General features: G+C 43.5%; 1 protein-coding gene across 6 annotated transcripts; it reads left to right on the top strand.

Annotated features, from left to right (window-relative positions):
• Positions 1-21: 21 nt before the first annotated feature.
• On the top strand, positions 22-27,037 carry IRF5 (interferon regulatory factor 5). 6 transcript variants are annotated; one of them, XM_074267966.1, is made up of 10 exons: positions 22-179; positions 14,013-14,097; positions 18,786-18,989; positions 20,872-21,061; positions 21,917-21,954; positions 24,185-24,218; positions 24,379-24,651; positions 25,114-25,503; positions 25,659-25,777; positions 26,259-27,037. In XM_074267966.1, the coding sequence occupies exons 3-10, from the start codon at positions 18,801-18,803 to the stop codon at positions 26,505-26,507; spliced, it is 1,482 nt and encodes a 493-aa protein (XP_074124067.1). In that variant the 5' UTR covers positions 22-179; positions 14,013-14,097; positions 18,786-18,800; the 3' UTR covers positions 26,508-27,037. The 6 variants fall into 6 exon arrangements, with proteins under 6 accessions (XP_074124067.1, XP_074124072.1, XP_074124070.1 ...); XM_074267969.1 differs by lacking the exon at positions 22-179 and adding an exon at positions 4,829-4,967; XM_074267967.1 differs by lacking the exon at positions 22-179 and adding an exon at positions 6,786-6,947.
• The last annotated feature ends 562 nt before the right edge of the window (positions 27,038-27,599 follow it).

The raw sequence follows: 27,599 nt of genomic DNA, 5'->3' as shown, positions 1-27,599 counted from the left end.
GCGGTGCCATACGGAAGTGGCGGGAGGGCGGGAGAGCTGGCCGGCCGGCCTGCGGGCTGGGGAGGAAGGCGGAGGAGGCACTCCAAGGGAAGCTAATTTCGGCCCGAGGTCCAGGAGCGCAGAGACTCTGGGCCTGGGGTCGGCGGCGCACGCGCGCGCCTGCCCGCTCACCTGCCCAGGTAAGTGGCGGATCGGAGGAGGGGGCGGGCTCCGAGCACAGCACGCATGGTGGAGGGGCGGACAGGTGTCGGCTTCGTAAACGCACCGGGGTGCCCCGCGCCCCCTCCTCCCGAGCAGTCCCCGGCCCCCCGAGCTCTAGTCCCAGCTGCAGGTGTCTTGGCCCCTGGGGCTTTGAACCACGTCCGGAGACCTGCCCCGGTAACTCCGCCCCCAGCAATGTGCCCCGCTCCCGGCCCCCCAACAACCCCCCAGTCCCCGGCCGGAGCTGGGCGGGGCCTGGGTGACCCTGTGGCCATAGGTAGGGGCTCCAGGGCTGGGCTCTCCGCCCGGCCACTAGAGCCACGGACCGTGCCGCTTTCTGTGACTGGTCTACCCCGTGGGGAGCTGAAGAAGGAAATGACGGCCTTCTATCGGGACTCTCATTTTAAAGCTTTTTTTCTTGGGGTGGGGCCGTTTGTAAATGTATCGCAGTCCCAGAGAAGGCTATAATAATGATAGCTAACTTTTATATAGCGCTTTAACGTTGGCCAAGGACTGGTTTCTCTACTCTTACTTCTTCTGGATAAAGAACTTCAGATCCCCTTAAATGATCCACTTCCTTCCCCCACTAGAAATGCAGAGCCCGACTCTATCCAAAAGAATGGCTCACTTAGCGATAGCTCTGTGATCTCACGGACCTGCCAACATACTCCCTTCTGGGATGCAAATCCCTGTCTGTCCAGTCTTCCCGTAAGTTCGACTGGTTGTGAGGGGAAGGGGGCGTGGCGCCCATACCTCGTGCCCGAGGCCTTCCTCGGTTTTTTCTGACATCACTGGATACCAGCCAACACTCTGGCCCGCCACCTGTCATCCCTTGCCCACGCCACAGCGCCGGCACATAGTCATTCTCCTTTATTACACATTTCTTTGATGACGTTTTGATTTCTCCTCTTCAAAGTTCCTCATATTAATAATAATAGTTCACATTTACATAGCACTTAGTATGTGCCAGGACTTTTACAATTATCATCCCTTTTGGCTTTCAAAATTTCAGCCAGTCAGACTCACCCCAGGCCTCTGCCTTATTCATTTATTGTTTTAAATTTATTTTTCTCCTTCCTGGCACTTATATAGCTAAGTTTGTTCAAAATGCTTTATGCATTTTAATTCTTTTGAGTCTGACAATAATTTGGGGAGTTAAGTGCTATTATTGTCTCCAATTTTACAGATGACTGAGGCAGGGTGACAGCTACTTTCTGAGGCAGAAGTTAAATCCCATCTTCTTGACTCTGAGCGCTACACCGTATACAGTGCTGCACTTAGCTGCTCATTTTGGATTTTTTTTTTAATTTTAGAAATTGTCATTCTATTTATTCACGCACTATTTTGAAAAACCTATGAAATACTCTAACTCCTCTCCTTGTTAGTGAGATTGCCTTGTATTTACCCTATATTCTATATATCCTTACAGAATATAAGCCCCTTGAAGAGAATTTGATTTTTTTTTATTGTGTTCTAGCCTTCATGGCCCCATTTTTTCTTGGCAGATACTAGAGTGATTTGCCATTACTTTCTCCATCTCATTTTACAAATGAGGAAAACTGAGGTAAACAGCTAATAAATGTTTGAGGCTGAAATTGAATGCATGACTGAGTTTTCAAGATTCTTAGCTCAGGGCTGGATATATCCACTGTGCCCCTTAGCTGCCCTAAGCATTTGATGCTTTTTGTTTTTATATGCCCAGGGCCTAGAACAAAACCTTGTGAATAACAGGCAGTTGGTGTTTCATGAACTGAAAATGTCTTCTGAAATCCCCGTATCTCAAATCCAAACTCAGCATTTAGGACCTATCCCTTAGATGGTGGGAGGGAGGAAGAGGAGTCAGAATGTAAGTGGATTAAAATCTGAAATCACCTAGTCGGACCTTTCACTTGACAGGTGAGGGAAACTGAGGCAGGAGCACTTAAGTGACTTGCCACTGGCCGATAGTACAGCAGTGATATGTTCCTGATTTCCACTTTAATACTTCTTTGTAGACCTTGCAGCCCAGGACTTGCCTAATTAGCATCTGAAGTCTGGAGCTGAAGCAATCTAGTTTCTTGTTTCACTGTCTCTGTTCCCCCCTCATTGTCCGTCTGTCTGTCTCTCCCTCCCCGTGCTTTTAAGAGTCCTAACTACTTCATGTTCCTCCCCTTAGTGGTCCCTGTCTGTCTCTCCTCTCACCTACCAAGCTTTAGATAGTTTTTCCACATACTTCGGATTTCCAGAAGCCCCGGCAGGAATTTCCTCACCTGCAAAACAATGGAATTGGACTAGATTCTAGGAGGTTAAAAAAAATTGCCAGGTGGAGCAGCTAGGTGGCCCCATGGTTAGAGCACAGAGCCGAAGGAGCAATGGACCTCAAACTGGTCTCAGGCTCTAACAAGTTAGGTGATCCTAGGAAAGTAGTAACCCTAATTGCCTCTCCCCACCCCCCCCCAGAAAAAATGACCCCAGGAGAGTCCTGAACATAGGCCCTCTCCTGACTGAGTAAACCCAGTGTATTGGGCCCTCAGTACCTACCTGTTTCCCATGAGACTCCTGTTCCTACTTTGCCCAGATCTTCTCCAGGGGAGGAAGGATCTCACGCTTTGGCCACCAGTCCCCCCCATCCTCCCATCCCCCTCGCTCCCCCAAATACATATTTAGAGATCGTGACTGAGGGACAGGAAAGGAGACCCAATGAGGCAAGACTGAGAAAACACTAACGGTAGTGTTGGGGGGTTAGAGAGAGGGTGTGGGCACGCCATACGGCTCACGCTACAGAGTAGTTCTTTAAGTCTTTCCCCTGAGAAAAGGACAAGGATCTGGGGGATCCTGGGTAACCAGAAAGACCTGGGAACGTCCCTGGAGCTCACCTTAGAGCTCTGGAAGCCGGAGACACTGAAAGCTTAACCCTTCCCCCCAACAGCGTCACCCCAAAAACTGGAAATCTAATCCTAGAGAGGTTGTGTTTTGACCGATCTTCTCCCTCTTTAGCTCTGTCTGGTCTATCTTCCATGCCTCGGATAGAAACCTTGCTTACTCCGGGGGTTCTGGAAATCCGAAGTGTGTGGAAAGACTATCTAAGACTTGGTAGGGGAGGGGAGAGACAGACAGAGACCACTAAGGGGAGGAACGTGGGGTGGTTAGGACTCTTAAAAGCATGGGGAGGGAGAGACAGAGAGAGATAGACAGACAGACAGACAATGGGGGGGAACAGAGACAGTGAGACAAAGAGACTGAGTGTGAGACAGAGGAGGGGAGGGGGAGGGGGAAGGAGGAAGGGAAACAGAGACAGACAGTGAGACAGAGAAAGACAGGGAGAGGCAGAGACAAAAATAGGGAGGAAGAGAAGGAGAGGCAGGGAAGGAGGGAGAGACAAAGAGAGAGACAGACAGTGAGACAGGTAGGGGGGAAGGGACGGAGACAGAGGGAGGGAGACAGAGATCGAGGAAAGACTGAGAGTGGGGGCCAGAGAGAGAGAGACTCCTGTCTCAGTTGTGGCCTTCCAATGGTACTAAACATTTTCTCTCTTCCTCTTTCCTCCCTCTCCCTGTTCTCATCATCCATTCTCATTTTCAGAGAGCAGCCTGGATATCAGAGCAGCCACCTATGATCAGTGTCAGCTTTTTATAGCCCGCAGATGCTACTGCCTGGCCCTGAAGCTCTAGAAACAGTCAGTCAACAAGTATTTATTAAGTATTTACTTTGATGAATGCCCACTGTGCTGAACATTAAGGATTCAAAGCAAGCAGAAACCATCCAGGTTCCTTTATCTCTGTGAGATATTGGGAGCCTTAGAAAGGAAGGGAAGAGGAAGAGAGCACACAGTTAGGAAAATCAAAAATGCCCACTTTTCTTTCCTACAAATCAACCAATCTAGCGCTTATTCATGCCCTTCTATGAGCCACTGTGCTAAGTGCTAGATCTATAATCTTTCAAATGTGCCAGTAGCTGCATTGATGCAACTACAGCTGAAAAGGATGAGGAAGTGAGGCTGGGATAGAGGGTGGAAGGAGAAGAGCAAAAGGACTTTTAATGATTTGGGTCAGTCACATGCCTCAGTTTCTTCATCTGTCAAATAGGAGGGTTGAGCTAAATACTCTCTGAGATCCCTTCCTGCTCTGAACTGTCAAGAGATAGATAAGCTGGACTAGATTTCTCTTATCACTGGGTCCAAGAGTAAAAAGCAAAGCTTCTGATTTAAGTTCCTTTGTGCAGATGAACTCTGAGAGCTTTGCATTCAGTCTTTGTGCGGCTCATGTCCCTTTCCTTCCAGGGTCATCCTCTCTGCATCCTTCTCCATCTCAAACACACAGCAGGGTAGAAGGCCCTGGAATTTTTAATCCAAAGAGAAATTGAGACTAGTGAGGGATGTCATTCCTAAATGAACCTAGAGCCAGACAGGATTCTGGCTACCTTTCTTGGAATTCTGGATACAAAGGAGTTAGAACATTATAGGAGGGTGGTGGGGCATCCCACAGGAGTTCACTGAGAAGCAAAGCTTCAATGGAAGGGGGGAGGTTTAGAAGCCCAGAGAAATCAGGTGGGGGCTGGCTAAGGAGGGAGGAGCCTGCAGGGGAGTCAACTCTTACACCATCCTTTGGGCAACAAAGCAGAAGGACCCAGAAAAGGCCTATTCTAGCTTCTCAGTGGGGGTGGCAACCACCAGAGACAGAGGGCCCTTGAGTCAGAAGCTATACCTGACTGCCCAGAACTGCAGCAGCAAGGGTGTCTTTGTACCCTTGAGATCACAGCCTATCAAGGGACCACAAGAGCAGGACTCAGTAAGTTCTATGTGCCTGGAGGGAAAAGGGGTGGGAGGGGTTGTGTCAGTAGAAAAATCTAGTCTGGGTCCCCCATCTTCTTGCACAGCTAGGGAGACAGGATAAGAAAGAAATTATGACCTGGGAGGAGGCTCTCCAGGGAAGTTTCAGTACCATAGAGTGCTCAGTCCCACACCCTCCCTGCCTATCCGATGCTGTGCCCTGGGGGCTCTGTGGATGACTGAGTCTGGGTCCCCCTTCCCAGAGGTTCCAGTGGCCCCTTTGGGTGGTTCTACTGCCCCTTGGGGTGTGGATCTAGGGAGGTACTCTGTTCCTTTTCTTTGGAGGAAGATTCTGTCTTTGAAACTCCCCACCCAAGGGCGTGTAGTAAGAATAATAATAATGTTTACATAGCGCTTTTTCCTCTTTTGACCCTATGCAGATATATTTTTCCCCAGTGTATAGGTAAGGAAATGTGTCCTAGCTATGACTTTAGCACTTGTAGGCAGGGTGGAGAACCCCACATTGGTTGCCTGGGTCCCTTTGCTTGCCCCAGATTTCCCTTCTGTGGGAAAAAAGAGTACCCAATTACCTTGGACATCCCCACTAAAGACCTCCTTGGGTGGACAAGAATTGGCTGGTTTATTCCCCATCTTCCTGAGGTGGGGAGGGAGGTGCTGGAAAGACAATTTGCCTTGGTGAAGGGTAAGAGGAATGAAAGGAGAGTGATCCTCGGACTTGTTAATTAAGACTGGGAATGGGACTGGTACCTAGAGATGCTGTGGGGTCTGCAAAGCCAGGGGCATTCTGGGCCCTAGAATTATTGGCTGGCCCTTGGCTGTTTGATGTTCTGGAGCCCCCTTCCCTGAAAAACCTTCACTGGAATCCATGTGGCTCCAGAGCTCAGAGGGGAAGTTTTTCAGAATGACTCTTAAGATCCTAAGAAATCCTGACAGAGAAAGGTATCCTTGTACCTGATTAGCGCCTTGGTCTGACATGTAGTAGTTTTTCCTCTAGTTGGAGATGGCTCCGCCAAGCTATCCACCCCACTTTGGTGACCAGAAGCACATGTTTGTAGGAGCCTTTTAAAAAAAATCCCTCTTAAGGGGCAGCTAGGTGGCACAGTGGATAGAGCACCAGCCCTGAATTCAGGAGGACCCGAGTTCAAATTTGGTCTCAGACACTTAACACTTCCTAGCTGTGTGACCCTGGGCAAGTCACTTAATCCCAACCTCAGGGGAAAAAAAAAAAATCCCTCTTAAGATTACTTCCAGTGTATCTAGTCTAGAGCTTCTTTGCAAGTATCTGTTTTCATCTTGTCTTCCCTTTGTGATTGTGAGGACTTGGTCTTTTGTTTTTCTCGGAATCCTCAGGACTTAGCACAATACCTGACGCACAGTAGGGGTTTCATAAATACTTTAGTTATTAAATGTATTATTTTAGTACATTTAATACTTATACATGTAAAAATCTATCATAAAAACAAAAGGCAAATTTTGGAATACTTACAAATGTACATGTAGAAATCTATAATAAAAATAAAAGGAAAATTTTGGAATACTTATATAATGTAGAAGTCTATAATAAATAAAAATAAAAGGTAAAATTTGAGGGTTAGACAAGAGACTATTGCTTTTTGTTTTCTGTGAATTCCAAACTCCTGATTTTGCTGTCCTTAGCACCATGTCAGCCTCTTTAAAGGAAGAAAACAGATCTGTCCAAATTTTTGGCGGGATCCTCACCTAGAGAGGAGGCATTTCACCAACTTCCACCACCCAGTTTCTCTGCTCTAATTAAAACAGTCACAAAAAACCTAAACGCTCTCCACTTAGAAAAAGAGGAAGGGAAACTGGGGGTGAGGGTGGGTAGGGCGAGCTGCTCCTCCACTTCCTAGAGGAGCTCCTGGGACTGCATTGACCCCAGACTTAAGGGAGGAAAGAGCCGAAGACCCTGAAGAGAGGAAATGAAGCTGGGAGTCCAAGGAAGGATGGGCACCATCAGGTAGCAGAGCAAGTTGTGGTGGTGGGGTGGAGTCAGAATGGGGACCCAGGAGTCCTGGCCCTCCGGCTGCCACGCCCCACAGGAGGGAAGATTCCCCTGTTTAAAGGAAAACACTTCCTGGGGACTGGCTGTAAGGTCAAGGTTTATGTTTTGGGGACTGAGGGCCATGCCGAGGGTACCGGCAAGTATGAACTTGAATTCTCTACCCTGAGGGTGGGGAGGGAAGGTGGTTACTCTCGTACTTACTACGGGGTGGGAGGAAGGGAGAGCCAATATTTCCCATGACCCTGTTCTGGATTGAAATGTTTTTGCTTCCTCATTTGGGAAAATGAGAGCTACAGCTCTCCTTCCATTCCCTTTCCAATTGCTGACTGGAAGCAAAGATTTCTGGACAAAGGCTTCCAGTTGCAAACTTGAGTGTGATGGAAAGAGTGCTAAATTTGGAGACAGGGGATCCAGATTTGAAGTCCTCAACTGTGAGATTTGGGGCAAACCACTTTCCCTCTTTGCAAAGTACTTTCCTCATCTGTAAAGTGAGAGTCTTTAGCTGGATTAGGGATTCTTCATAACCTTTATTTGTGACATGGGCCCCTGACAGAATGGTGAAACTGGGAGATCCTTTTTCAGTGCATAAAATAAATCACAATAAGATTGCAAAAGAAACAAGTTATGTTGAAATACAATTCTCAAATATATATACCCACTGTATAGATAGAGAAAAAATATGTGCAAATGTATATATGCATGCATATATGTGTATATATTTGTGTGTACATATATATGATATGCACACATTAAAAAAAAAAAAAAAGGCTCTTCATTCCCCAGGTCAAGATCCTAGGACTTACTTATATGATTCCCTAAAGCCTCTAACTCTCAATCCCTTTATTAAATTACTATTTAATTAATTATTTATTATCACATAATTATTAATTATTATTAAAGACCCATTTTTTTTAATTTTAAAGTTTCAAGACTCTTTAACACTCTTAAAAATTATTGAGGCTCCTCCAAAGAGTTTAATGTTTTTCTAGGCTATATCTTAATATATTTACTAGAATAGAAAGGAAAATATCATAATACTATTATAAAATCATTTTGCCCTCTGGGAAAGATTTGAGATCCCTGAACCACACTTTGAGAACTTGCTGTCTTGGACTAGATAGTGATTACAGACTATAAAAGAGGGCAGAGAGCTGGGGCCCAGATCTCAAACCTCAGGGTCTCCCTCCTTCTCACTGTGCTTCTGGTTTAGGGAGAGGATATAGAGATGATCACTAAGTTTTTCTTAGCTCCCCTTTCTCCAGGCTAAGATTTAGAACTTTGCACTGTCACCTGCCCCCTCCCCTAACTCAGGAGGTGGTATGCAGAAGAGTAGAGAGGAACTCATCTCTATTAATTGATACTGCTCTGGGACATGGGCCCTATACTAACTCCCTCTTTTCTTGTCCTGGGAAGGATCCTCTCCCCACCAAAGTGCCACTGCCTCTCAGCAGATAGACAAATTCCCATTGCTGACAAAATTTTTAAAAACCTACATTTTTGTTGTTTATTTGTGCTGTGATCCCATTTGGGGTTTTCTTGGCAAAGATAAGGGAATGGTTTGTCATTCCCTTCTCCAGCTTATTTTAAAGATGAGGAAAATGAGGCAAACAGGATTCAGTGACTTGTCCAGTGTACACATCTAGTAAGTGTCTGAGCCAAATTTTGACCCAGAAAAGTGAGTCTTATTGACACCAAGCCCAAAGTTCTATTAATTGCATCCCCTCATTGCCCTAAAAGAAAAAAATCTCCATTTAGAGAGCTCAAAGTGTGAGAAGGCAACAGATTAAATCTAAATTCATACTACTGTGTAAATGATTCAGTTAGTTGACCGGTCTTTATGCTAAAAACTAGGGATGTAAAAATCTAAAGACAGGCTCAGCTCCTAGATAGGTGAGCCTGTCTTTAGATTTTCTTTACATCCTACAGGAGGCCTGAGAGCAGCATTGGGGAGCGTGGGCACTGACAATTTTGTCTGATGCTGTGGGTAAGGTTTTCTGTTGAACCCCTCCTCCCACCCCCATCAGCAGTTCCTACTCCCCACAATGAGTCAGGGTTCAGAGGCACCGGCCAGCTTCTGGTACTTTCATTTCCCCCTGGATTGGGTGGGGGAAGGTAAAAATGGGAACTGAGCAGTCAGCCTTGGGGAGGCAATGTGAACATGGGAGTGGGGTTGGGAACCTCCCCCTCCCAGCCCTCTCTATGCCCAGAGCTGGCACTCAAGTCCTGTGCCAAGAGATGATACACTATGAAGGGTCTACAGAGAATTGAGAGCTGTAAGACTTAAATTAGGGGAGGAGAGGCTGAATGAATCACTGATCTGTGACCTGAGAAAGAAATGAAACAGAAGGAAGTACCAGAAAAGTTTTGTGCTCATTTATACCCATTCTGCTGACAAAGTTTCCCCACCGTTCTCTCTGTAGAGGGGAATGGAAAAAACCATTTGATCAGGAAGAAGCTGGAGACCAGCTTTGCAATCAGTAGTCTATAGGATCTTGGACCATCACTTAACTTTGATAGGGACTGGGTCCTTTGCTATTCATTCATTTGTTTATTCATTCGGCAAACATTTATTAAGTACCTTTTATGCGAGGTTGACTTATGATCTTGGCTAAATGACGTGGGTTTTTTTTGAGGTTCAGTGTTCTCATCTGTAAAATGGAGATTATGTTTGACACTCCCTCCCTGGATTCTTGTGAGGATGAAATGAGATCATGTAGGTGAAGAGGCTCAAAGTGCCGTATGTGTACATTTTTGCAGGAGTCCAGACTTGTGACCCTTCCTGGTGAGGAAACTCTCTTCACCAGTACAGATTTGCAATGTACAGTGGTGAGATCTTGCAAGGGTCTTCTCTGCTAGGGAAACAGGGTTTGTCTCAATTCCATTGTAACCATCGTGGTTAGACCCCCTGATAGTATGGGACCCCCGTCTGTCTAGAGGGCTGGGGCAGCATATACCTTAGTGCGTGTTGAAGTTCTCAGTGAATACTTCTGGGATTATAACCAGTTATTTGTCAGAGGCCAGACCAAGGTCTTCCTCATTCCCAAACATGCCTATGTACTGGACCATGTTGCCTCTGTTGTATAAATGCTATGATTATCATCATCATCATCATAACCGGGGAGGCTGCCCCTCCCCTTTTAACAAGCACCCCTCAGGCTGCCCTGTAAGGACTATTACTCCTTTATAAGGCTGCCCATAAAAATTGTTGGGGTCAAGGGTTGGGGAGCGTTGCACAGCAAGAGAATCATTTTACTAGTCATTGACTTAATTTCCTATGATCTGTTCTCCAGCCAAACTGGACCATTCACTGTTACTCAATCTCATACTTCCCTTTCCCACCTCCCATTCCTCTCGTTTTGTCACTCATGCCTAGAAGTGAAATATTGGAGTTCTTTTAATTTGGGACATATTCTCATATAGTAGTTTCTTGTTTACAAGCCTTGCTTTGAAATATATTCTTTGCACATTTTGGATAGAAGTTTTATCAGGGATATTTGAAGTGAATATTTTTCTGTTCTACCATTTTTCTTCCAATTTTGTCTTTGTTGGTACTATTCAGGAAAAAGTTTTGTTTCTTGAGGCAATCAGGATTAAATGACTTGCCCAGAGTCACTCAATTTTTTTGAGGATGAATTTGAATTCAGGTCTTCCTGACTCTGGGGCTGCCTCTATTCATGGCACCACCTAACTACCCCAAAAGTTTTTTGTTTTTTTTTTAATTTTATGTAGTCAGAATTGTCTGTTTGAGTGCTGAATGTTGGATTTGGAAGCTCTAAGGTCAAATCTTGGATCTCTTACTTATTCTTTATGTGACCTTGTGAAAGTAAGGCTCTTAATTTCTCTGGACTTCAGTTTCCTTATATATAAAGCAAAATGAGATTGGACTGGATAGTCACTGAGGTACTTTCCAACCTTCTCTCTGATCCTGTGAGCTTTTCCAGTTTCATGTAACCTTTATTTTGTCTAAGGATTCTCCTTAGCTATAGTGATAGAAAATGCTTGATCTTTTTTTCTCTCTCTTTTTTAAATTGAAGCTTTTTATTTTCAAAACATATGCAAGGATAATTTTTCATCATTGACTCTTACAAAACCTTGTGTTCCAATTTCCCCCCTTCACCCCTACCCTCTTCCCTAGATGGCAAGTAATCCAATATATGTTAAACATGATAAAACTATATGTAAATCCAATATAGGGATACAAATTTTTTACAATTATCTTGCTGCACAAGAAATATCAGAACAAAAAAGGAAAATAAAATTCGAGAAAATGCTTGATCTTGTTTTCTCTTAATTTTTTTGTGGTGTGATCTTTTATATTCAATTTGCATTGCATATCCATTTATTTGGATATGCAACTTATACATTTATATATTTAATAATACATATATACTATATATTTAGCATATAACAAATATATATTTAGATATTTAACAAATATAACTATTTATTATAGTTAATGGTATATGTTTTTATCTAAGCCTAATTTTTATCAAACTGCTTTCCAGTTTTCTCAAATTTTATTTAAAAAAATTTATCTAACATTCATGTTTTTAAATTTTTGAGTTGCAAATTTTTCCTTCCCTTTTGCCTTCTGCTATCCATTAAGAAGACAAGCAATTTGATATCAATTATACCAGTGAAATTATGAAATGAATAGGTCCCCAAAAAGGGGATCTTACTGCTGGTAACTTATATCTTGGAATTTACCAAACACTAAACTACTGGTGATACAATGGATAGAGCACTGGATATATATATACTAAGCACCAGGCACTGTGTTGATAAACTCTGAGAATGAAAGAAAAAAAAAAAGATAGCCCCTGCTCTCAAGGAGCTTATTCTATGGGTGCACTAGTTTTCATTCGTCAACATGATTCAAACTTGAAAAGTAAATATCTCTCCAATTGTTTGTTTCCCTTTATTTCTGAAAAAACAAACATTTTTTTAAAATTATTTTATTGTCAATTCAGGAAACAAAAAAGCATTCTAGAAAAAAGCCAAAACTGCAAATTTATCATGTACAACTTGCTATTCCCTCCAAATATACAGCAAAATTATCATATAGATTTCTTTTATCTTTTCCTTTTTCTTCTTCCTCCCCTCTCTACCCTAGAGATGCCTACTATTAGACACAGATAGATATAGATATGTAAAATTATTCTATACATACTTTCTTTCTCTGGATGTAGATACCATCCCTCTTTATATGTCCTTTATTTTTAACTTATGGATTTATAATAGTCAAAATGACCTAGTTGCTCAAAGTCATCTTTAAAACAATATTTCTGTTACTGTTTCAGTGTTCACTTGTTCTTCATCATTTCCTGCAAGCATTTCCATGCCTTTTTAAGATCTTTGATTTCATCATTTCTCATAGTATGGTTGTATTTCATCACAACCATACACCACGGCCTGTTCAACCATTCCCCAATTGATGAGGATCCCTGCATTTTCCAGTTCTTTGCCACTACAAAGAGAGCTGCTATAAGTATCCCATTTATATTGAAAGTTATAATTACTGTTTGTGGATTTCTCTCCATTTTCACTCATTATTTTCTTTCTCAGTCTTTTTTTTTTTAACCTTCTCTCCCTACCCTCCCATTTTACCTACCTCTCTACGAGTCCTTCCATCCCCTATTCCCCCAATTTCAATCTATACATACCTCCAAAATTCCCTCATCTTCTCCCTGCACACTCCTACATCCCAGTCCATACACACTTCTAAAAGCCTCTAATCCACACTGTCCCCTGGTTTTCTTACCTCCCTGTTCAGAAGACTTCTATACCCATTCAGATGTGCATGTGTTTCCTCTTCAAAGTAGATAAGAGTAAGGCCCCAATATTATCAGCCTTCCACTTTCATTTGCTTCCTTGGTATTGGTTCTTCCTTTCACACCCCATTTTTTATAATATAATAGCTTCCTTTTACCTTTTCCTACCCAATTTTGTTTTTTTTAGAATCACTCCATCATATACAACTTAGCCTCAACCTTTTTTTTTCAAAAAACCTTGGTAACGATGATAGTCTTTAATGACATATTTCTTTTGGATCTTTTATGTTGAATTTTCCAATGAGTTCTGATCTTTTTGTTACAAATACCTGAAAGTCTTTCAATTCATCAAATGATCATTTAAAAAAAATGATTATACACAATTTGGAAGTTGTTATTCTTGGATACAAGCTCTTTTGCTCTTCAAAATATGATGTTCCAAGACCTTTGGTCTTTTAGAGTGGAAGTTGTTAAATCTTGTGAAATCTTGACTATATTTCCGCAGTTTTTAAATAATTTTTTTTTCTTGTTACTTGCAATATTTTCTCCTTAACTTGGGGGTTTTGACGCTAGACTATTAAATTCTTGTAAGTTTCTTTCTTGGAACTCTTTCAATTGGTAAGTGGTAATTTTTTTTTTCTATTTCCACTTTACCCTCTTGTTCTAGAGCTTCAAAACTATTTTCCTTAATAACTTCTTGTAATATTGTATTCAGATTCCTCTTTTTTTAAGTCATAACTTTCAGGTAGTCTGACCATTCTTATGTTATTTTTCCTTGATTTATTCTTCACATCAGTTGTTTTCCTAAAGGAATATTTCAGATTTTCTTTCATTTTTCTTGTTTTATTGTTTCTTGATGTCTTATAATGTCTTATAAATAATTAAATTTTAAGTTTTACTCAGAGACTGTCTCTCACTTCTTTGTATCTCCTACATCTAGTACATAGTAGGCATTTAACTTTGTGGGAGATAAATGAGGCAAGTTCCTTGCCCCTAAAGTACTTATGATGCAGATCAGAGAATTTGCCAAACTCTCTTTATTCTTGGTGCTGTCAATTTTGTGGTAATCTCCAGGCCAAAAGAAATTATCTCATAGTTTTATATATTATGTATTTATGTCCAAATGACTTAATAAGTATTTGTGTCCTTTTAACTTAGTAACTGGTTAGAAAAAATACATAAGGATTGAAAGAAAAAGTAATATTTGTATTTCATTCTTAAAATAACTACAATTTCTTATGGCAACTAGGTAATATAATAGAGTGCTGAACTTGGAGTCAAGAAGACCTGAATTCAAATCCTGCCTCAGCCACTTACTAGCTGTGTGACTCTGGGTAAGTCATTAACTTCTCTTTGTCTCATCTGAAAAAGAGGGCAATAATAACCCTTCCCTCTCAAAGGCTGTTGTAATGATCCAATTAGATAATACTTGTAGAATACTGCAGATCTTTAAATGCTATATAAATACTAGCTGCTCCTGCTGTGCTACTGCTACTATCGTCGTTCAGTCATTTTTCAGTCTCATCCTACTCTTCATGACCCCATTTGGGGTTTTCTTGACAAAGATACTGTAGTGTTTGCCATTTCCTTCTCCAGTTAATTTTACAGATGAGGAAACTGAGGCAAACAGGTTTAAGTGACTTGCCCAAGATCACACAGCCAGTAAGTGTCTGAGGCAGAATCTAAATTCAGGTCTTCCTGATTCCGAGGCCAGCATTCTACCCATTGGGCTAACCTGTCATAGCTATTATGAATAGGCTGCATGTGTAGCTATTGGACATAACATAGCTTCTCAAACCTTAGAATCAGATTGGATGGTATCACCTCTTTTCCTGCTCCACACTGATTTTCTTGCAGTACTTACATTTTATCACAGCAATTTCCAAGACTCTAGCTCTGAAAAGATGTGAGTTGCCACAAAGAACATTTTAAAAGTTACTTTTGTAGCCAAAGTATTAAACATATGTTTAAACATGTTAAATAAATCCAAAGCAATATAGTGTGATCTAATGTGAACTACTTCATTCAAGGAGGTTTGGGTACCTGAGACACATATGAATATTGCTATATTTCTCTTAAAAAGCTAAGGTAGCCAATGGCTTCTCTTTGGGTTTACATGGTTGAAAGAATTTTGTATTAGAGTCAAGAGAGCTAGACTTTAATTCTAACTATCCTTACTAAAAGTGTAAATCTTGGCAAGTTATTTAACCAATTTTTTTTTATTAAAGCTTTTTATTTTCAAAACATATGCATGGATAATTCTTCAACATAAACTCTTCCAAAACTTTGTGTTCCAATTTCCCCCCTTCTTTTAACCCCTCCCCTAGATGGCAAGTAATCCAATGTATCTTTTATTTTTTTATTTTTAAATTAATATTATATGTTTATTGTGCAACAAGAAAATGATATTCACACACATGTATTGTACTTAGACTATATTGTAACACATGTAAAATGTATGGTATTGCCTGTCGTCGGGGGGAGGGAATAAGGGAGGGGGGGTAATTTGGAAAAATGAATACAAGGGATAATATTATAAAATATATATATATATATAATAAAAAAAATTAATATTATAATTCTAAATTTTTTTGACAGTATATATGCATGAGTAATTTTTTTTTATAACATTATCCCTTGTCTTCATTTTTCCAAATTTTCCCCTCCCTCCCTCTATTCCCTCCCCTAGATGACAGGCAATCCCATACATTTTGCATGTGTTACAGTATAACCTAGGAACAATGTATGTGTGTAAATCCAATTTTCTTGTTGCACGTTAAGTATTGGATTCCGAAGGTATAAGTTACCTGGGTAGATAGACAGTAGTGCTAACAATTTACATTCAATTCCCAGTGTTCCTTCTCTGGGTATAGTTGTTTCTGTCCATCATTGATCAACTGGAAGTGAGTTAATCCAATATATCTTAAACATGATAGAAATATGTCAAATCCAATACATGCATGCATACAATTATCTTCCTGCACAAGAAAAATCTAATCAAGGGAAAAAATGAGAAAGAAAATAAAATGCAAGCAGACAACAAAAAATGAAAATACTATATTGTGAGTCACACAATATAGTCCTCTCTCTGGGTGTAGAGGGCTCTCTTCATCTCAAGACCATTGAAATTAGTCTGAATCATTTCATTATTGAAGAGAGCCATATCCATCAGAATTGATTATCATATGATCTTGTTGCCTTTTAACCAAATTTTTATGCTTCAGTTTGTTCATTTATAAAATGGGACTAATATTTGTAGGCCTATACAAAAATCCTACTTCAGCATAATGACATAGGAGTGAGTCTTGACTCAGAAGCTCTTGCAAATATGATCTAGTTCTTTGATTATGGACCAGTGATAGGATGTTTGTTGGTCATCCAAGGATCAGCTAAGCTGGTCTCCTTTAGGAGACTATTCATTAGAAAGTTGGCTGGAATGTAACTTGGGAAGGGGGTCCTAGAAATTTATTAAGACCACCTTTATTATATAGGAAGATTATGATCTGTGTCTGTGGAGGAGTTATCCATGAGCTGAATTGTGGATGTCAATCTTTGATCATATGATATGATATTTTGCAGTATTGGGATAGAAAACATAAGTGGAAAGAGCTCTGGGTTTGGACTTGGGCTGAGTTCCTACTCTATCACTTATTTGCTCTGACCTTGGGAAAATGACAACTTCTGAGCCTCAGTTTCTTCATTTGTAAAACAGGAATAAAAATGCCTATCCTATCTCCTTTACAAGGTTGTTGAGAATCTAAATAATGAACACAAAAGTGTTTTGCAACTATAAAAACCCCTCAATAAATGGAGCAATTAGGTTTTATCATGTTTTCCCTTCCTAGCATCTCTTGATACTTTTGGCATTGTGCAAGGCAATTCCATCTTTAATTATATACCCCACTCCTTTTTAGCATTCTTTCCTTTTTTTCACTACAATGGGAGAGATACAGTTGGGTGACCTCATCCTATATCCCAAATCCCAACTCCTTTCCTGAGTACACTTCTATTGAGCACTCACAATTTGCCAAATAATTTATATATATATATATGTAATTAAAGCCTTTTATTTACAAAACATATGCATGGGTAACAAATAATTTCATTGTCTTTAGATGGCGGGCAGAAATACCAAGGAAATGAAAAACAGTCTCTATTCTAGAAAGGTTCATAATCTTGCTCAGAAAAAATAATCTTTTCACATGTGTGAACATACACATATACAAACACAAGAAAATTCAGATATTTGCAGAGTAGATCAAGCATAATTTGACGTAGTAATCACAAACTAGACATTTTGTTGTGAGTGGAGACAATATCTATCCTAAGTGTGGAAAGGAAGATCTGAATAGCTTGCTTTGAGGAAGAGACAGTAGAGTATAAGTGGTAAGAACATTGGATTGGGAATCAGGAGATCCAGCCAGGTTCAAGTTGAGAAGACTTACAAGGGATGAAGAGGGTTTTGTGCAAGTAACTGATAGACTGTCATATGGAAGATGGTATTCTCCCTTTTTATTTTTTATATATAAAAATACATATATTTTTATATATAAAAATAATTTTAAACATTCATTCTTAAAATTTTTGAGTTCCAGATTTTCTTCTTTATCTCTCTCCCCCTTCATTGAGAAGTCAAACAACATATTTTAATCTTTAAAAAAATTTTTTTTAATTAAAAATTATCTTATTTCCTTAAATTTTAAATTGAAAATCCTTTTATTGTTATAAACTTAGCATTTTTCCCCTATGAAAAAGAAAGAAAAAAAGAAAAAAAGACCTGCATCCTTCTTCTCCTCCTCCTCCTCCTCCTTTCTGCCCCCCCCTCTGTTCTTGCAATTGGAACCTGTCCAGGATCACACAGCTAGTAAGTGTCAAGTGTGTGAGGCTGGATTTGAATTCAGATGCTCCTGATTCTAGCGCTGGTGTTCTATCTACTGTGATCCAAGTTCCCCATTTTGGACCTCAGGTCCTGGTGGGTTTAGACTAGCTGACCTCCAAGGTCACTTCCAGAAGGGAAATCCTGGAGGGATAATGGTGATGAGGGTCAAGGCTTCTAGTCTTAGGAGGTACTTAGCAACTCCCTTCATTATTCCTCTGCAGGCTGGGCAGGTGAATTTCCAGGGAAATGATGTTCAAACTGCCCAAGCAGACTTAAGGTTAAGTGAGACAGGTCTTAAGCCTGTTGGCTACTTACTTGGGCTAAGGGCCCATCTCTGTTCAGTTCCTTTGAGCAAACCAAAGCAGATGTTTGGGGGAATGGACATAATTGCTTTTCTGCCTTTCTCTAAAAACAGAACCAGGCATTTATAGGATCACAGGAGCCAGCTGGGCTTGGGGCCAGATTAGATATGTTTAGTCCCTTTTCAGGTTTTCCTTGGTATATGGAGAGAATAAAGCATCCTTTGCCACACACCTCCACACCCCAAGCTTGAGGTTTCCACTTGTTGGAAAAGTTCTTAGAAATCATCTTAATCAATCCCTCTTTGTTTTACAGATAAGGAAACCGAGGCACAGTGAGGTTAAGTCATTTGACCAAGGATATCCACATTTTGGAAGAGTTGGGATTTGAACACACATCTCCCAACTCCAAATTGCATGGTCTTTCTTTAAAACACCTGCCAAATCCTTCTTCACTTGACCTTGGTTGCTTTTTCTTCTCTCCCATTATTTTTCTTCTTCTTTATCCACTTTGAAATGTAAAATTAGATTAGGTGATTGAAGTTCATAGTGAAGAGAGAATGGGACTAAATGTCCCTGTTGGGGGAGAATGTGGTGAGACAGGTATCCTTGTTGGTGAATGTAGCTTAGGATTTATTCTAGGTTTCTTTAAGCTTAATAACTCTGAAGACAATGAGAGGTGAAAATGGGGAGGAGGGACTAGCCTGGAAGCTCCTGTGAGAGAAGAGTCAGGTGTCAGAAACTTGGGTCCAGAGGAGAGAGTCCTGTCTGAACAGCAGCACTGCTCCTTCTGCCTCTTCGTCAGAGATCAGCTTTCCTACCTCTTCCCCGACTTCTTCCACAGGTCTGCCTGTGTGCCATGACCCTCCCTGTGCCACATCCACCTCGACGGGTGAGACTTAAACCCTGGCTGGTTGCCCAAGTGAATAGCTGCCAGTACCCGGGCCTTCAGTGGGTTGATGACAAGCGCAAGTTCTTTTATATCCCATGGCGCCATGCTACCAGGCATGGCCCCGCCCAGGATGAGGATGATAACACTATTTTCAAGGTGAGCCGGGACAGAAGGGGACAACGTGGTCACAAAGGATTTAGACCTTGGACCCTCATGCAATATCCTTGCCTTGCAGATAATCCCTGCAGGTGCAGCTTCACTGCCAAGTCAGGAGTCAGCTCCTTCTCTTCATTATGGATAAAAACTTGGATTTTTACTCAATTCTCCCTCCACGCTTAGAGGACGGGGGACAGACACATTATTAGTGAGAGCAATGCCTCAAATTTGTTTTTTGGCTTCCCATACCTATGACGCCTATGATTCCATTTGACAAAAATAAATCCTATTTAGTGGAAAGTGTTAGATTTGGAAGGAGAAGAACTCCTGGTTCAGGTTCTGCCTCGGACACTTACTAAGCTATGTGACATTGACTCTGAGGCTCAGAAATGTCAAATGACTTCCCCGTAGTCACAGGGCTAATAAGTGCCAGAGAGAGAATTTGAACTCAGAGCCCTTCTCTTTCTAAGTCCAATTGCTCTATTTTACTGCGCTGCTTTTCATTTGATCCCCAACAGCCATATGGTGGGAAAGGATGGACATTGCTCTTTTCCCTTTTAATATATATCAGGAAAATGAGGAATAAAGGTTAAGATTTGCTTAATTAATCTGGCAGAGCAGAGACTAGAAGTAATAATGATTTTAGTTAAGAAAAGAGAGGAAAAGGTGTGTTTTCCCTGGAGAAAGATGTGAGGGCAAGGAGGAAATAAAGGAGGAGAGATGGTAAGACTTCCTAAAATTCCTGCAAACAAAAAGGGGGGAAAGGTATCTTGGATCCACATAGAGTCTCCATGGATATGAATGGCATTTTCAATCCCAAGTCTATTGGAATTATCTTGGATCACCACATTGCTGAGAGGAGAGTATCATAATTGATCATTACATAATCTTGCTTTTGTGGTATACAATGTTCTCCTGGTTCTGCTCACTTCACTTAGCCTCAGTTTGTGTAAGTCTTTTCCAGACTTTTCTGAAATCAGCCTGATAATCATTTCTTATAGAAAAATAACTCATTACACTCATACACTATAACTGACCGAATCATTCCTCAAATGCCGGGTTATTTACTCAATTTCCAGTTCCTTTCCACTATAAAAAGAGCTACTATAAACATTTTTGTCCATGTGGGTCCTTTTCCCTGTTTTATGTTCTCTTTGGGAGTCACTGCTGAATCAAAGGGTATGCACAGTTTTACAGCCCTTGGGCATAATTCCAGATTGCTCTCCAGAATGGCCGGATTCTTTCACAACTCCACCAACAATGCATCAGGTTCCCAGTTTTCCCACAGCCCCTCCAACATTCATCATTATCTTTTCCTCTCAGCCAATCTGAGAGGTATGAGATGGTACCTCAGAGTTATTTCAATTTACATTTCTCTAAACAATAAAGCTTTAGAACTTTTTTTTCCCATATGACTATAAATGGCTTTAATTTCTTCATCTTAAAAATGTTCATATCCTTTGACTATTTATCAGTTGGGGAATGACTCATATACTTATAAATTTGAGTCAGTTTTCTATGTATTTTAGAAATGAAGGCTTCATCAGAAACATTGGCTGCAAAAACTGCTTCTCTTCTAATTGTGGCTTCATTGCTTTGGTTTGTACAAAATATTTTTAATTTAATGTAATCAAAATTGCCCATTTTGCATTTCATAATGTTCTCTGGTTCTTGTTTGGTCTTAGATTCCTCCCTTTTCCAAAGATCTGACAGGTAAACCCTCCCTTGCTCTGGTGACTTCTCTCTCTCTCTCTCTTGATCTACTCTTCAAAGCTTAAAGTACCATTCGGAGACAAGAGTAGGGTGGGATCGGTCTTACCCTTAGGAGTTGGAGGTGCACTGGCCACAGGGGGACCTCTGGTCTCTCTCTCCTCTCCTCCAGGCCTGGGCAAAGGAGACTGGGAAGTACACAGAAGGTGTGGATGAGGCAGATCCTGCCAAGTGGAAGGCCAACCTGCGCTGTGCCCTCAACAAGAGCCGAGAGTTCCGCCTCTTTTATGATGGGCCCAGAGACATGCCGCCCCAGCCATACAAGATCTATGAGGTTTGCGCTTCCTGCCCCGCTTCCGCAGGTACTTCCCCTGACCCTTAAGAAGGAAACCTGGGGGGGGGGGGTCTCCGGAGGGGGGATCCTGGGAACACCGCACCGGTGTCTAGGGCTTGGAAACAACCATGATCCCTGATTCCCTGCAGCTGGTTGCCTTCCTCCTCAGAGAGTTAATGGGGGAAGGTGCTATACCATGGATATAGTAGTTAGATCCCACCTTGGTGTGCCCATGGGCAAATCCCTTAAACTCTCTGAGCACCAGTTTATTCATCTGTAGAATGAGGGGGTTGGATTGGATGACCTTGGAGATACAGCCCTAGCCATAGGATTGACCCCACAACCCAGCAGGTAGGTAGGTACAGGAGGAATCATATTTGGCTTCTAGGGTCCATAGCAGCCCCTTGATTCAGATTAGACCTACAGGATGCTGGAGGTAGAGGGGGAAAAGGGCCAGAAGAGCAGGAGGTCAATTAGGAGACAGATTAGTCCTGGAATTTGGAGTGACTGCTCTCCAGAGACAATATTCCCCTCCTGCATGCAGGAATCTAGTGGACTAGGAACTGACTCTTACACAGCTCTTTGCTGAGGTGACCCTGCTTGACCTGGTTTGGCCACTGGATTTGTGAATGCATCAGCAAGCTGAGGAACCCCCTGGGGAGAGAGACAGTGGGCTACTCTGAATGAATATACATCCGTCCTGGTTTTAAGCGTGTAGCAGTCCGGTTTGGGGTTTTTGCTGTGAGGGCTGGGTCTGGCTGTGTGTATCTCCTCTGTGATCTCAGCATCTTGAGGGTCATCCCAAAGGGACCTCTGAGCCCCGGACATCTCTTCCTCCCATGCTGCCCAGCTTCCCTCTCATCTCCTTTTCCCTTTCTTTCAGAGTCCCTTCCTGGTGAAGAAGATGAGGAAGATGAGGAGGTGAGTTCTCAAGCAGGACCAGGTCGGGATAGAGAGTGGTAGGGAGTGGGGTGCCTCTAAGCTCCATCTGCTACAGGTTTGAGCACTTCTTAGGAAGCAGACTTCATCCTTTTCTCTAAGATTCTACATGCAACAAATATTAAGCACAAGACATCTCTAGTTCTTCATGATAGATATCAGGGAAATAGAGTATCCAAGCCCTGTTTTCAAGGTGCTTACAATCTACAAAGAGGAAGAGACAAGTTCATGATGAGAGCTGCTGGCATATAAATCTATATTGCTTCAGAGTTGGCAAGGCACTTTACATGTTACCTCATTTGTTCCACACAATGACCCCCTGAGTAGCTGCTATTATCACCCCCATTTTGCAAGTTGAGTCTAAAACAGCTTAAATCAGTATCTAAGGTGGCCCTTGAACTCAGATCTTCCTGACTTCAGTGCCGGGTCACTCTCTCCATTTTGCCACCTAGCTAGTGAATAACTAAGATAAAGGAGAGTGTGAGAAGCCTTGGCAAAGTGCTGAGAAACCTGACTAGAGGTGGAGATAACTTTCCAATCCTTCCATACCTACAGATGACTGGAAGTTTTATGTCCAGCCCTGACCTCCCCTCTGAGACACAGACTCCAGTCTCCACTTGGATGTCCCCTGGTGCCTCAAGCTCAGTTTGTCCCCAGATGTCCTCTTCCTTTCCCCGTGAACAGTTCTACTTCTTGCCTTCTCTATTTCAGGGCTACCACAGTTGCTAGTGTCCCATGTCCAAAACCTTACATTTCCCTTTTCCTCTTCTCACAACAGAACCAATTGGTTCCAGATTCCTATTAATTCTGTTTCTTTTTTATTCATCCTGATTTCCCTCTTTCTGCTACATACTAATATCCCAGGGCTCATTCTCATCACCACCTGCTTCCATGGTGTCAATAACCTACAAACAGGTCTTCCCATTTTTATACCCTGCCCATTCCTCTCCCAACCCAAATCTATCCCTTATGCATAGCTCTGATTTCATTCCTCTGTTCAAATAGCGTTAGATATTTGCCTAATTGCCTTCCAGGTGAATAAAGTTTAAAGTGTCTGCGTAGCATTCAAAGACCTCCGTATTCTGCTGCCATCTTAGCTTTTCAGCCTTTTTCTTGTAGTAGGTTGCTCCATATACCTTGTGGTCCAACCAAACTGAACTGATCCCTGTCTCCTATACATACCTTGTACTTTCTTACCTCAGTCCCTCTGCTTATGCTGTTCCTATGCCCGAAAGGCTTTTTATTTGGATATCTTCATTAAGTAATTTCCTACATATCCTTTAACTGCCCACCTGCAACAGTTAATCCATTTATCAAGCGCTCACTTTCTATCATGCACCATGTTAAGTGCTGGGAAATGGTAGGAAAAAGCAAAGTTTACATTCTAACTCAACTATCATCTTGTCCTAGAAGTTTTCTTTGAAAGCCCACCCAAGGGGACAATGACCCTTCCCTTTTCCCTGAAAGCTCATGTGAAGTACATTAGGAGAAGGGAAGGAGGGGGAGAAGACTGCTTTTATATATTATAATTATATATATATATATATATACACACATACATACATACACCCCCCCCACACACACACACATATATGTCCTCCCCTCTCTCTCAAGCTCCATGAAGGTAGGGACCATGTCTTAAAATTCATCGCCTCCAGAATGCTATGGGAGCTACTCAGATATTTGAGAAGCCAGAATAAAACAGATCAGGGAGGGTCCTGGACTCTATGAAAGGGTGAAAGATAAAGCTAGGAAAGGAGTTTGGCGTCAGATTGTGGAGGACGTTGAATGCCAGAAGGGGGTTGTAACTTCATTTAGTAGGCAGCAGAGAGCCTTTTCTCCAATGAGGGATGCTCTCCCCATTTGGGGGGCTGTTCTCTGAACACTCCAACATCCCTTTTCTCCCAGTGATTCTTCCTACTGATGCTTCTGGTTTGTGGAGCCTTTTTCCTTCCAAAGTGGCTTCATGTACACGACGATCTTGTGAGAGAGTTAGACAGATAAAACTATACTCAGACAAGTGATGAGGTGGATTATTTTGTCCATGATCACTTAACAGATCTGCCAGCCAAACTTGGGTCTCCTGATTGCTAGCCCAGGCCCAACTAAACCGGAAGGCGGGATTAGTTACTTTGTGTTCCATATGCATTATCCCAGTATTTATATCCTCTATCACAGTAATAATGTTATTTTTCTTCTCTCTCCCCATTAGCTACAAAAGATGTTGCCAACTCTGAGACTCACAGGTGGGGCATGGGGGTTTGGCGGAAAGGGAATAAAAGCCCTCAGGGTGCCAGAGGTCGGGTGGGTGCTGAGTGCTGGACGTGGAGTGGTGACTGGGGTCAGGGGTTTTCTTGGGGGGGCTTCTGGGGAGGGGGGTTAACGACTTGTGTTTTTGGGCTACAGAAGTACCACAACCTGCCTCCTCCATGGTCCCCTATCCTCTGCCTAAGGAAGAGCAGAAATGGCCGCCTACCAGTCTTCAGCCATCTCTTGGGATGGGACAGTCCCCTCCCGAGCCTCCCGTCCTGGCGCCTCCACCTGGCCCCCCTGCTAATTATGGGGAAATGCTCCCCGGAGGCCTTCCAGGCTTACCCCCGGAGCCGCTGGCTGCCAACCTGGCTCCCCCCGCAGAACAACTGCTTCCCGACCTGCTTATAAGCCCCCACATGTTGCCGTGTAAGGACCTTTGAGCTGGTGATGGGGTTTGAGAGCAGCAGGTGGAATTGAGGCAGGAACAGAAGTCAGCTGGAAGCGGCCAAAGGAGGGTTTGGGTTGAGATCTAAGTCCTTGTTGACGGAGGCCCGAGGCGTCCTCTCCAAGCGGTCAGTGCACTTCCCGGGGCAGGCGCCGTGTGAGCGCCGGGCACGGGAGCTACGGCTCCTCTCCCAGCCTCGTGGGGACCGTGCGTGCCGACAGCTGGGAACTCCCACAACGCCGGCAGCCGCAGGCGCTCTCGGAGGGAACGAGGCCCTCGGGCGCAGGGTGGGACTGAGGGGGGGCCTTCGGGAAAGGAAAAGCGCAGCTGAGAGGGAGGAGGCGGAGTGGTGTATGAGGCTGTTTTCCTGTGGAGGGAACCGGGATCCAGGAAGAGCGGGAGCTCACCGGGGCTTGGGTCGGTTGCATTGTCCCCTTCCGCAGTGACTGACCTGGAGATCAAGTTCCAGTACCGAGGCCAGCCGCCCTACTCCCTCACCATCAGCAACCCCCAGGGCTGCCGCCTCTTCTACAGCCAGCTGGAGGCGACCCAGGACCAAGTGGAGCTCTTTGGCCCGGTCAGCCTGGAGCAGGTGCGCTTTCCCGGCCCGGAGGGCATCCCCAGTGAGAAGCAGCGCTTCTACACCCACCAGCTTCTAGACGTGCTCGACCGAGGGCTCATCCTGCAGCTCCAGGGCCAGGATCTCTACGCCATCCGCCTTTGCCAGTGCAAAGTGTTCTGGAGCGGGCCTTGCGCCAGCCCCTCGGCCACACCGCGACCTATCCAGCGGGAGAAGAAGACCAAGCTTTTCAGCCTTGAACAGTTCCTCAACGGTGAGATGGGCTCTCGGCTCTCCTCGCTGTCTGGCTGCTTTTCTCGAGGGTTTCTTTTGACCCCGTGACCATCCCGAGTGTTTGTGCCCCCAGTGGGTGTTGAAAAATGGGTGCCGGGCTGGGGCCTCCATCTTACTCACTGTGGTCTATCCTAGAGCTGATCCTGTTCCAGAAGGGCCAGACCACGACCCCACCGGCCTTTGAGATTTTCTTTTGCTTCGGGGAAGAGTGGCCAGACAGAAAGCCCAAAGAGAAGAAACTCATCACAGTGCAGGTACGTTTCTTTGCCGTCTGACCCCTTCCTCAGTTCCCATCGCTTCCTCTTTGCCCACTACGTTCCAGCGCACTGGCCTCCGCGGTGAAGCTCCCGCCTAGCTGGGCCCTCGCACCTACGACGAGCTTCCTTTGAGACTCCCCTCCTCCAGGCCTGCTGCAGGGCGGCTGATGCCTTCCTGCTAAGGCTATCCTCCATCTGCTCCTGATTCCTAGGCTGGGTTCCTTGTTGTTCTATTAGATTGTGGCCTCTTGAAGGAAACGTTTTTGCTCTGACTCCCCAGCACAGAGGACCTAGCACAGGAGTGCTTTACACATGCTTGTTGAGTGACCCCCAGTTTCCTCATCAGCCAGACAGACAAGTTGAACCATACTTCAGGTCCCTAACACCACAGAATTCTGTGATCTCTCCCCACCTCAGCTTTTGCTTCCAAGATTCTTGGGGTGCCCCAAGTGTTCCCCTTTCTTTTCCTCTCCTCCAGGTGGTACCAGTGGCAGCCCGACTTCTACTAGAGATGTTCTCAGGGGAGCTTTCCTGGTCGGCGGACAGCATCCGGCTGCAGATCTCAAACCCAGACCTGAAGGACAGGATGGTGGAGCAGTTTAAGGAGCTCCATCACATCTGGCAGCGGCAGCAGCGCCTGCCACCCGCTCCCTCTGTGCCGCCCGGACAGGGCCTTCCCGCTGGCACAGGGCCCTGGCCCATCCACCAAGTGGGCATGCATCAGTGAGGAGGCAGCTCCTCGCCCATCCCTCATGAGCGTTTTTACTGGAGCTGACCCCAGTGTGCCCGAGGCCCATGGTCCAGGCCTTGTCTGCTGAAGTGCTCAGAGGGAGAGGGCTGAGCACGCCAAGTCCTGCACTCTTCCAACCAGCAGGAGCTTGAAAAGGAAAGCTTGGAACAGGATTCCTGGGACTTTGGAGAAAAAGGCATTGCCTTCAGTTAGGTGGAAGGCTTTTTCCATTCTCCCCACTTTCAATGGAAGGAAAAAAGGGCTGCCAGGCAGGCAGCCCTCCATACAGGACGATGGCAGCTTCCAGAAACTGAGATCTCAGTGTATTGCTCACTTACCACCATCTACAGATGCTGTCCTCAATCCTCAAAAACAAGACGTTTGTTTCCCAAAGGAGCCACAATTAAAGGAGGTAGCTACTGCCACTCTGGAGGACATAGCAAACAAGTAGAAAACAGCATTTTGTAATAGACTTTTAAATTGCTGCAAGGAACTGTAGCTGGATAACATTAAAAAGTTACAAATTTGTCTGAATCTCTCTTACCTGTTTCTAGACTCACCCAACCCTTCTCTGATATAAACCAGGACAGGATGTTTTGCTTCAATTCTCAGTGCATCTCCAACCAAATGCTGGTGCAATGGAATCCTTTTCTAATTACCACAAGAACCGCTATCCTCTCAGCCATACTCACAGGGATGATCACAACCTTGATCACCCACAAACATCCCATCTCCACAATTCTTGTAAGTGGACATCACCTCCAGTCTTTTTCCATTTCTCCATTTCCTCCTTTCTGATCCCATTCTCCTCCCTTTGCAACTGCCAGGTCAGGTGTACCCCCTCCCCACTTTGCCAGGCCATAATCCTGTTCTAGATTTACCTTCCTCTATGTTTGATGTTTGGATCCCTTGTCTTCCCATTCTTTTGCCATTCTAGTTTGGAGGCTGTCATACGTATTTTTTGGCTTTTGCTTGGGTGCTACTGAATGCAGCTGGAGCATGTGCTGCCTGGGTCCTTCTTGCCCTTGGGATAAAACATATACCTATTTAACACTGGCATCGTTTTACAATCTGGCTCTGAGTTTCTTT

The sequence above is a fragment of the Sminthopsis crassicaudata genome, chromosome 5, assembly GCF_048593235.1.
Source record: "Sminthopsis crassicaudata isolate SCR6 chromosome 5, ASM4859323v1, whole genome shotgun sequence".
Classification (NCBI taxonomy): Eukaryota; Metazoa; Chordata; class Mammalia; order Dasyuromorphia; family Dasyuridae; genus Sminthopsis; species Sminthopsis crassicaudata.
This window is presented reverse-complemented; position numbering and strand designations above follow the sequence as displayed.

Coding starts and splice junctions, on each gene's coding strand:
- IRF5 (XM_074267966.1), top strand. CDS start 18,801: ATGACCCTCCCTGTGCCACATCCACCTCGACGGGTGAGACTTAAACCC. Junction 24,652..25,113: donor AAGCCCCCACATGTTGCCGT/GTAAGGACCTTT, acceptor CCCCTTCCGCAG/TGACTGACCTGGAGATCAAG. Junction 25,504..25,658: donor CCTTGAACAGTTCCTCAACG/GTGAGATGGGCT, acceptor GGTCTATCCTAG/AGCTGATCCTGTTCCAGAAG.